Source organism: Euprymna scolopes, chromosome 14 (assembly GCF_053919585.1).
Source record: "Euprymna scolopes isolate OS-2025 chromosome 14, ASM5391958v1, whole genome shotgun sequence".
Lineage (NCBI taxonomy): Eukaryota > Metazoa > Mollusca > Cephalopoda > Sepiida > Sepiolidae > Euprymna > Euprymna scolopes.
Genome location: NC_136495.1, coordinates 31,669,883 through 31,681,963, shown reverse-complemented (window position 1 = coordinate 31,681,963; position 12,081 = coordinate 31,669,883). Strand labels below are relative to the sequence as shown.

Genomic DNA, 12,081 nt, shown 5'->3' with positions numbered 1-12,081 from the left:
GAAGCCACTCAGGGATAAGGGTTATTGCAAGTACATTACGTTAGTGTGGAGATCCGATGAGGTGTTCACTCAAGGGGGCGGTTCACCAGGAACTTGTTAACGTTGGACCCGAAGACATCCAAGTTGCAGTCCGGTGGGAAGCAGGCAGACAGAACAGAGCTCCACAGGCGCGCACCTCCAAGAAAGAAGCCCTGCTCATGGAATCCACATCCCAACCCAGGTACAGATACAGAGTGGGGGAAACTTTTCACAGTGGACCCAGCCAGACGGGTGCTCTTCGTGAAAGATTGGCGAGGGGGGACCAGAGACCGGAGCTCAAACGAGCACCCGCCATGGAAACAACGATAAAACAAGGACAGGCCCGCAACGTCTCCCCCGTGGGAGAGAGGTTGCAGGGCAGAGAAAAGGGCATCCCCCCACTAAGCCACGAAGTCTATTTTGTACTCTGCCAAGGCAGGATAGGTCGTCCCTAGCAGCTTGATTCGCCTTTTATTCCTCTATAATTTTACCTGTTGATATTTGACTTTTAATTGAAATATCCCAGTGTTCACGCCATTTTAAATAATTAACTTCAAATCGAGAAGGCAAAAAAAAGAAATCCGCAGCAACAAATGAGCTTAAAATCAGCTTAAAATATCCACTTTTTAGGCAACAAAGCATCTCTAATTGTAATTGTTGTTGTTTCATTTAGTCGCTGTGTCTCGACTTTCTTTTAGCAATCGTCAGGTGCTAATTAATCTCCACCTTTCTGGTTTATTCAATCGAGAAATCAACCGCAGATTGAAATGTGATAAGTTAACGGTACGAATGACTGTGCAAAAATGCCAAAACACCGACAGTGTTTGTGATACCCCTAAATCTGGTCATCCTAGAGTTACTTTTTACATGGAAGACAATGCTATCAATATACACAGCCTCCAAAACAGATTTGAAACGGCTCTCCAAATCCAACAACAGTGTAATCTTGTTAAAAAGTGCTCTCTTTCTACAGTTAAGAACAGATTGAAGGAATTTAATTTGCCAGGCTGTGTTGCAAGATGCAAGCCATTTCTGTAAAGATACAATGACGACCATGACTCTTCATATTGTTCAAAAGTGATTTTTAGTGACGAAAGCAGGTTCAATAGGCTAGGCAGTGATGATAGGCAGTATGTCCGTCAAAGAAAAAATGAAGAATTTAATCCTAGGTGCACAGTTTCAACACTACAAGTTGGTGGAGGTTCAGTTTTGGTGTGGGGCGTAATTAGTGCCGATGGTCCAGGGCCTATAGTTCGCTTGCAAGGTTGAATCAATTCGACTAAGTATATTAGCATGTTAACTGAGCATTTTCTACTCTACTTTGGCCGGAATTTGGATGCTCCATGCAGGATAATTCTTCCATTCACACAGTTGGTAATGTTAAGAGGTGTCTTAAAGAGCATGATATTCTGTGCTTGGATTGGCCTGCACAATCTCCAGACCTCAATCGTATCGAAAACATATGGCATTACAACAGTTAAGCAATGATAAAATTTCAAATCTGGAAGAACTTTAGACAAAAATTAAAGAGGAATGTCCTTTCACAGGGTATTGCCACAGACTAATTCAAGGAATGCCCAAAAGATAACAAGGTGTCAAATTGCAGAAGGGCTATGCTACTAAATATTAACTAATTCATTGTGTTTCTGCTGTATTTGTGTTGCGTTAATGTTCTATAGTTGCATTTAAATAACAATTTCTTTTGCCTTCTCAATTTGAAATTCATTTTTTAAATTGACGTGAACACTAGGATACTTCCATTAAAAGTCAAATATGAACAGGCAAAATTATCGAGGAATAAAAGGTGAATCAAATGCGGTATAGGTTGTTTAAACAGCTATATTAAATTTAGCTTAAATATGCGGTTTTTGAAAAAATTACAAGTGCGGACTTTCTTTTTGGCGCCACTGTACATTCTGTTTTCTGTAAATTTATTTCCAATCCTATCTCCTTTGCATTCTTTTCTAATGCATGAAAGCAACTTGAAGTTTATGTGTGCTTTTATTAACAAGAGCGATATCATCAGCATAGGAGAGATTGGAAAGGATTTGTCCACCTATAGAAAAACCGCTTCTGTCTTTTTCATTATACTGAGTTGTAATTTAGTCCGCATAGTTATACACAGACAAGTAACATCCCATTGACATACACAGCCGATTTTACAACTCTCTTTATGTTCTAGTGTTCCCCTCAAGTAAAGATGATTCATATTTTAGTGAAGATGTTGGTGTTTTTCATCAATGGTAACCTCTTTTGATCAATTTACAGTTTATTTCTAAATGAACACTTACCTTTAAATTGATAACTTTTCCAGGTTTTCGGGTCTGCTGAAAACAAATATCACATTTAAAACTGGCGCCGACAAATAGTTTCTATGACATTAAGACATCATTTTTTCAATTTATTACTTAATGGTTTTCATTGGTCGCTATTTTATTTTACTTTGTTGAAGAAAAACAAACTTTATACGCATGTATATTGCTTATCTTATCGTATGAGATTTCAAAAAAACATGGTGAATAGTGAAAACCATTAAATAATACATTGGAAAAACCAATGTCTTAATATGATGAAAACTGTTTGTCAGCACTAGTTTTAAATGTGATATTCGTTTTCAGCATATCTGACAACCTTAAGAAGTCATCAATTTAAAGGTGATTGTCCAGTTGGAAATAAATTGCAAATTGACCCCCTTTTCTTATTCATTATTCAATTTTAGTCAAATACGTTCAGACACAGTCAACTCTACAAAGTGACTTTTTTTCATCCTGAAGTTCTTGCAAACCAATTATACTCGAAACAAACAGATAAAATGGTTGGAACCTCTAGTAAATCAGGCCATTACTTTACAACAGCAATTTTAGACAAGACAGTGTAACCCGTGGTGGTGGTTTAACGCTGGGAGATGGGGATACTAAGTCGCTCTTGGAGGGTAAGGAGCACTGGAAGTGAACCTATCAGCATTCCTTGGTTGGTTGGTTGGTTGTTTTTGTTGTACGGCATATCAACCTTTTTCGGGTTATTTAATACCGAATCCAAAGATTTTGAAGAAAATTTTTTAATAGAATATATTTGTTGTTTTCAAATCGGTTTCTATTTAACCCATAGTTGGGACCCTAACAGGTACTATCACTCCGGGTCAGAGTGGACCTGGGAGCAATGGTATTAAAGGGTGGCTCCACACTCCCTAAAGCCCACAAGCTGAGGCCTCACCACTGGATATAGTTTAAGGTCATATCCAGAACCGCATTCCTTGGTAGCACTGCCTCACGCGATCGACAAGAAACCACCACTTTTCTCCAAAAAAAGGAAGGGTGATGTTAAGGAGAGTGCATCTCCCAGGACTGAATCAAATCATACCTCGTCACGATAAAGAAAGTTCTGATCGTTCAGGATAACCTGTGATGGAGAATGATTCTGCGAAGAATATCAGCTGGTTATGACAAACGGGTTTGTATTACTGTACACATAGATGCGAAAAAGTTGTCAAAAAAACAAATATATAACAAATAAATGTTATCAAAGGCAAGATAAGTTACTTTTCTACCAAACTGGATATAATTTTCGTGTTTTTATTCAATGTAACATGTTTATTCAGCTCGAAAAGCATACAGTGTTTACCGATGTATTGGAAAATTCAAGATGGCGTCTGACTCTCTCTTTAACACGGTAAGTTTCGGAAAAGATGTTATAAATAAAAAAATTGGATAAAATACTGTTAAAACTCGCTCAATAAATGTTACCGTGACATAGGTTGACATATATTCGGCGGTTTTTTAACCGTATTTTGTCTAGTTTTTTATTCATAACACCTTTTCCGAAACTTACCGTGTTAAAGAGAGAGTCAGACGTCATCTTGAATTTTCCAATCGGTAAACACTGTATGCTTTTCGAGCTGAATAAACATGTTACATTGAATAAAAACACAAAAATATATCCAGTTAGGTAGAAAAGTAACTTATCTTGCCTTTGATAACATTTATTTGTTATATATTTGTTTTTCGACAACTTTTTCCAATCTATGTGTACAGTAATACAAACCCTGACAAACCAATGACTGCTTTTCAACCGGTCATTTGAACATTTGATGCCGACATCAAAAGGGAGATTACTCTAAAAAGTGTTTTTATTTCTGGTCTGATTTATTTCCCTTTGTTTTGCATATTTGAAGCAGCCATTTCTTTCTGTTTATGTAAACCAAACAAACATTGTTGCTTCTTGTTTATTTTTTAGCTACATTATTTTTTCTATGTTAGAATTGGCAATGTTCAATAGGGTTCATCAAGTCTTTTATCTTGTTTAATATGAATTAGAACTTTGACCTTTTCTTACCACGGACTTTAGAAAAAAAGGGAGTATACAAGTTTCAAAATAAATAAATACTATTTTTAAAAGATAAATAATATCGGCACTCATAAAAAAAATCTATTTATTTATTAATCATTAAAAAAATTTTAAGCGATTCGCCACAAATTTGGGTTTTAGCTTTTAAAAATAAATTTAGTAGTGTTTATTTATTTGTTTGTTTGTTTGTTTATTTTAAGGAAATAAATAAAGTCAAAGTTCCGGATATCTACTGAATGAATCCGGTACCACTTTTGTGTGCGTCTTAAGCGATTTATTAATTTTTTTTTCTCTCTCGTTTAAAATGATAATTATTTAGTTGTATTTAAGTTAAAAACATTTGTTTTATTTATCAGCGAAAACAACTTTGGTTATGAACTAAATTATTTTCTTATTCAAAGTTTCCAAACATAAAAATGTGTAACTTTTGGTTTAAGTCTGCTTCGCGTGCGTTGGTTATTTTGTTAATTTTTTTAAATTTCACAACTTTGTCTTGTATGGCGAAAAATGATTTTTCCAATTCTACCCGACGACCGACACGACAACCACATATCATTTTTATTGTGGCCGATGATTTAGGTAAGTATACATTTTTCGGTGTTTAGTTAGAATTCAACATGGGTATGTTTTACAATCCACAGATTCGAAAACGTGGTCAAACATTCAAATATATAACAAATAAATGTTATCAAAGGCAAGATAAGTTACTCTTCTACCTATCTGGAAAATATTTTTAGTGGTTTTACTCTCTTTAAAACGTTTACACGGTTCGAAAATAGGTTTGAATTACTATACACATAGATTCGAAAAAGTTGTCAAAGAATAAATATATAACAAATAAATGTTATCAAAGGCAAGAGAAGTTACTTTTCTACCTAACTAGATAAGTTTTTAGTGTTTTCATTTAATGTAAAATGTTTATTCGGCTCGAAAAACATAGTGTTTATCGATGTATTTGAAAAATACAAATGGCGGCGGATTCTCTGTTGAGCACGTTAAGTTTGGGAAAATGAGGTAAAACTAAAAATATATACAAAATATTGTTAGAAACTCACTCAATAAAATGGATAATTTGTCCTTTCTTATATAGTTCAACCCTGATGGTTGCTGGCCAAAGTCACTAAATCATAGGTACGGGCAAAATGAATGTCGATGTATAAACATTTTGAGCCCTCCCTTTACTTAAGAATTCACTAAAAATCAGGAAATTAACCAGTTTTAATGAAATTTTTAGTATTTATCAAATAACGATCACGGAATATAATGAACACATTATTTTTACTTAAATCTTAGTGGAAATGTATTATTTTGTTTAAACAAAAAATACCTTTACTAAAGTTATGGTTTTCAGTAGTAAAAAAAAAATGCATGAATTTATTATTTATTTTTTCATGAAAATAAAGCATCGTAAATTATAACAATTAAAAAATATATATTCAATTTTTACAGAAACATTCTGAAAAAAAGCCCTTAAAGTCCGTATTAATGAATTCGATATAACTTGAAGAAAAATTAATTTCTCGAACTACCGATATTATCATTGAATTAAGCATTATTTTCACACAAAAAATTATAATTGCAAAAAATATTTCTACTTTTGTTTTCGAATTACACGTTTCATGTGATTTTTATATGTAAGATTCTAATATTTTCCTTGCTTGTATGACTGTGAAACTTTCGGCGTAACAATTTTTATATAATCTTGAAAAATAAAATAAAATTTAATTTAAAAGCAGGAACATAGAAAAATGATTTAATTAAAAAATGGTAAGAATTAGACAAACGTTCACGATAGCAATGTATGGATGCACGGCTGGGAGAGAAAAGAAAAAGAAAAACACATCATCTACATCCCTTTAAACTACCTGACATCATTTTGACTGTCTTATATTTTTATACAAACAGGGTGTTTTTTATTTATTTATTTTTTTTTTTTAATTTAATTTTTATTATTATTATTATCATTATTATTATTATTATTATTATTATTATTATTATTATTTAATTCAATCCAATCCAATCCAATCCAATCCAATCCAATATTATTTTTAAACTTTACTAATTATCTTTGAAATAGACCCAGAAAACTAATATTTCTCTTTCAAAGGATTTTTACAATGAATTTATTTAAGTGAATTATTTAGCTCGCCGTGAAAATATTTTCAAAACTTTTTTTTTCAATTGTGTACAAATATTTTTTTTTTTTTTTTCCTTTTGGAAAGTAACTTGGAGCTTTAACCTTTCAAATACAATCAAAAAGTAATCGGAAACCTACAAAAAAGATGATAAATCGGCTTTCAAAATTATGGCTCCCTTTTTTATTCTACCATTTCTGCCTGTACCTCCTCAATCATGGCATGAGTTTATTATGAGAAAAAATTTTTTGTCTAGGCATTAAAAATCTTTTTTTTTTTTTTTTTTTTTTTAAATATTATTGGTACTTGTACAGTTTAGTGAAGACATTAAAAAATGAAAATATCGAAAAAAGTTTGAATTGTATGTATCCGTTATGGAATGAAATTCTTTATCTGTGCCTAAACCTAAACGTAGATTCCATGAACAAAGCTTCTTTCTTAGAACTGCACGCCTGTGGAATTGTCTTCCGTTTTCCTGCTTTCCGGCTGACTACAATATGGTTGTGTTCAAGTCTAAAGTAAATAAGTTCTTGATGAGCCGTTTCATATAAGTTATTAAATTTATCAAATTTTCATTACTAATGATTACTATATTGACCAATTTCTACTGTACACTCTTTAACCCTTATCCTTGAGTGGCCTCTGGGCCTTGATAATGTGGTGATGCCTTTGTAAAAAAAAAAAAGAAAAAAAGATTCACTTAATTTCATCAAGTAGTTTTTATTTTACAGCGAAAAAAATTTTTTATTATGATACCGAGCAAAAGGCTCGATTCTTAGGAAGAAAAGCTAGTATTAAAGATGGGGAGGAAGTGTTATCGGCGCTTTACATGGAGTTATCTCCAGTGTCATTTCTAAAATTCAAACAAAATTTAAAACAAATCCAAGATGTCTGCCTTCAACGCGCTCTCATAAAAATGTGTTTTCCGCTGTAAAAAAAAAAAAAAAAAAAAAAAACTACTCGATCAAATTAAGTGAAATTTTTTTTTTTGAGATCTTCATGTCAAAACGGTTATGTACAATATAACTTTTTTTTTCGATATTTTCATTTTTGAATGTTTTGATTAAACTGTACAAGTACCATATTATTAAAAGAGGAATATTTTCGAGTTAAAATCTATTGATAAATACACATTTTATATTGAGAAATAAATACACTCTTTAAATATGTTAGGTAAAGAATAAGTTATCCAAAATGGCCGTCTATTTGGGCCATATTGGATAACTTTATCTCTTATATAAAATGTGTATTTCTTAATACAAAATGTATATTTCTCAATTGATTTCATCTTTAAAAAGATTCCTCATATAATAATATTTAACAAAAGGGCCACTCCATATTACGTGTGTTACACTTTGGAATGGTTTTCAGCGATAATATTTTAAAATCGCCCTCATAATACTTTACTCTCTTTTCTTTTTGGCTTATTTAGTCTTAAGGCATTACTCTTTCATGTAGCACATAAAAAAAAACATACCTATAACCATTTTTTTTAATTATCATTATAGTCTTGTTTCTAGCGTCACGTGCATTACATTCAGACGGGAAGGATATTTGTAAAACAATGTATAAACTCTGCGAATTGTGTCTTTATTTTTTTTTATAAAAATGTGTTTTCTACATTTTTATGGAGGATTCTAATTATTACAATAGTCTTTTGGAAAATTTTTATTCATTGAACCCCTGAGAATTAAGGTATTTGTTGTCACGTGTGTTACACCGTAGCGTCACATGCATTATCTTATGCGAAATTTCATCGATTTCCAAAGCTTCGTGAAATGTGAAAATACTCAAATTGGACAACCAATCAAAATAAAGTATTTTCTTAATCTTAGTTTTTGTCCTAAGTAAATTTGGTCATTTGGTTTGGACCGCACTGTTCCTTAAAGTTCAGGCTTTATAGCATAAAAAATTTTAATTGAAAAGATTTCAAACCTGCACAAGTTAATGTAAAAATCTTTACTTTTTCATATATGCACCATAAAAATGCATCAAGTAGTTTTGTTTTTTTTTTAAACTTTTTTGGGACGCACACATGTATATAAGAATTTTGGAGTAGAAATTTTTCAAACAGTGTTCATTTTTCAAGCAGCAATAACCCACATTGGTGACTTAGTGTAAAAAAATCGGCAAGGCCAGCCTAGTTTTCTATACGGTTGATAAGGCAATTTATAGCAAAAGAAATAAATATATTGGCTATTATATACCTTTTGAATGAAGTTTCTATTTTGAGTTATTTTTGTACTAGAAAACCTCAACTTTATGATGTTTTAACATTTCAATTAAAAGTCACGTGTTTTGTTCAAATTTCATGGTAAAGACAATTATTTTCTGGTGTTATATATATATATATATATATATAGTCAATTTAGAAAATATATATGGCAATAAGATGAAAAGAAAAATTAAATATCTTAATTATTTGTTTATTTTTTTTATCAGTGGAATATTTTTTATTTGATAATTTATTTTTAACATTTAGACAAGGACCTATTTAAAATAAAAACATTTCGTATCAACAAAGCTGAAAATTACTGGTTGCCAAATGCTACTGTTTGCTGTTTGAAATTATCAGCAAATAAAACAATTTATTTTTGTTATAAAATTTTAAATGAATTGCTAAAGTACTTTTCACGCATGTATCATGAGCGAGATATTTGATTTTTTTAATGTCGTTTTCGAAAGATTGCAATTTTTTTTTTTTCATTCTTAATGACTTCTTAAGAGCTCTCAAAAATGATCACACAAAAAGAGCTGTGATACAGCGAAACAGTCTGTCTGTTGATGAGTATAAATCTATAGTAAGTTTTAAAAACATATATATGGGCGGTAAATGAAATCAATGAATTAATACAAGTTCAAGAAATTAAAACAAAAACAACCAGATATAGTGTATGATCGTTTCAAAGACGATGTTGTGTTTATTTAGATAAAATCCCCTCGTCAGCACAAGGCAGAGGGCAGGGGGTGACACCAAAATAATAATCAATTTTCAACATTGAGATTTAGTTTCAACATCGAATTGATCAGTAACTTGGAAAAAATGATACATAATTAATAACAAATGGGTAATATATGAGTTTAATCAACATTATGTATGGGCTAAGATCCGAAAAAGTCGAAGTAAATTTTTTGTTCTAATTTGGGGCATATACAAGTAATGTATGAATAATTAATGAAATTATCATAGAGAAACTCTAAACATAGAAATAAAGATGTTTATATTCATTGTAAACTGTTTATATGATTCCTTTAAAGATTTGAAAATGGAGACGGGAGAGTCAGTAGTAAAATCGTAGAATTTAAAGAGGGGGATAGCAAATGTATACATAAGAGCCAGGTGTGCCCTAAAATGGAGTATTGTTGCCACATCTGGGCAGGAGCTGCTTGGCATGGCCTATCCTGCCTTGATAGAGTTCAAAACCAAGTATATGACACCCCTTTCTCTTCCATGAAACGTCTTTCCCACAGAAGAGACTGTCTCTGCTCTATCACTATTTTCATGGCAAGTGCTCGACTGAACTCCAATCTATGATCCACCTTGCCAAACTTTCCCAAAAAGTACTCGACTACCTACAACCACTATATATGATCCCCCCTCTCTATCTGTGCCTAAATGTAGACGCAGATTCCATGAATAAAGCTTCCTTCCCAGAACTGCCCGCCTTTGGAACATTGTTCTGCTGGTATGCTTCTCGGTTGAATACAACATGGTAGCCTTCAAATATAATGTAAACAAGTTCCTTTTAAGTTCTCATAAATAATCAAATCCTACCCAATTTACATCATAAGTGATTACTATACCACCATCTTACATTCATTAACCCTTATCCTAGAGTGGCCTTTGGGCCTTGATAAGTTGTGACTCTCAAGTTTCAACGATATTTCTCACGGTTGAGGTTGGCCATGGGGTTAGTTCCTTGCTAATGAAGTCAGGGATGGCTTTGTGGCAGGTTCGAATCTGAAAAATGGGTATATATATATATATATATATATATATATATATATATATATATATATATATGAAATAAAATGGAGGTGGAAGGACCTGAATACTAAAAAACAATTGCATCTGGAAATATAGCGGTGATAGATTAAGTAAATAAAATGACACGAGATTACGAAGGAAGTTTTTTTTTTTTTAATCTCTACGATATTTTAACTGTTAGACGTAATCCACCACACTAGTTTACTCTAATTTATTTTCTCTCATAAAATGTATATATATGACCTCTAATTTACATAAGGAAAACACACTGCTCCCCCCTCCATCATTATATATAGCCCCAATCCTCCGACTCTCTCGTCAATGACCATCCCTCTTGAAGAAACCCGCATAAATCGAGCGAAACGTTGAGTATTCAGGTCCTTCCACCTCCATTTTATTTCATATCGTCGGATTTAATCCAGCTCAACAATCACATATATATATATATATATATATATATATATATATATATATATATATATATGACATATTAATAATCTCTCTCTATATATACATATATACTAGCAGGATGACCCGACGTTGCCTGTGATCAACAAATGTTTCACACTCCCATATTTTTATTGTCAGCGAAATCAGTGAAATCGCCCATCTTTTAATCAAATCGATTAATTGTCTGTTCTACTTGGGGATCCATTGCTGTGCACTGGAAGGAAGCTTCACATGCCTCTCGAAGTGACTTAGCTTACAATACATTGTAGTCTACATTGCACTGTAGAGAACCTACTGTTGATTTTATAAAATTATTTTCATATATAATGGCTTGCATTAAAGTTTAAAAATGCAAAAGTCAAGTAATATACTTCAGTTGTACTCTAAACAGAAACATTCATTTTGAATGCGCCCCTGTCATATCAAAGGATCTACCGTTGATTTTATATGCCTGGTCTTACTGCTTGTGCAGTGATAATTGCTTGAATTTAAGTTTAAAATGAAAAAGTCAAGTATAATGGTTAAATTGTGTTTTAAGCAGAAACATTCATTCAAACGCATCCCTGTCATATCAAAGGACCTACTGTTGATATGTCGAACCTTTCAGCTAGTGTGGTAATAGAACTTCTCAAATACACTTGTGATGTTAAGCTGCATAAGGTTTTAATTTTAGTCAAAATTGCCTATTTTATCTTTCATCGGATTTTTTGATTATCAATTATCGATACTTATTGAAAATATTCCGATACAAACCTATCTAAAACACTACCGTCATATGAAATTTCATAAAAATCAGTCCAGCCGTTTTGAAATCCATAGGGAACAAACTCACACACATACACAAAGTTCCTTTATGTATATATATATATATATAAAGTGAAAGTGTCTGTCCGTGTGAGTGTCTGTGTACATTTCCCTACGCAGTAACTCTGTCAATTTTTATTCTACAGACCCATGCTAGTATATCTATAAAAGTGAAAACGTCTTTCTGTGTGCGTATCTGTGTGTCTGTGTGTGTACATTTCCATACGCAATAACTCTGTCAATTTTAAGTCTACAGACTCGAAATTCGATATACAGGGTACTGAGATCTGGGAAAATCGATGTGATCGGTTTTCGGCCAGAAATTTGGTGATTAAGAGGTCA

General features: G+C 32.3%; 1 protein-coding gene across 1 annotated transcript in view; it reads left to right on the top strand.

The window, feature by feature from the left end:
• The first annotated feature begins 4,595 nt into the window (after positions 1–4,595).
• Positions 4,596–12,081, top strand: part of LOC145292929 (arylsulfatase I-like) — an 84,854-nt gene continuing 77,368 nt past the window's right edge. The window contains exon 1 of the mRNA XM_080139098.1: positions 4,596–4,941. Within this exon, the coding sequence (XP_079995224.1) occupies positions 4,779–4,941 (163 nt within the window). The 5' untranslated portion in view covers positions 4,596–4,778. The remainder of the gene's footprint in view (positions 4,942–12,081) is intronic.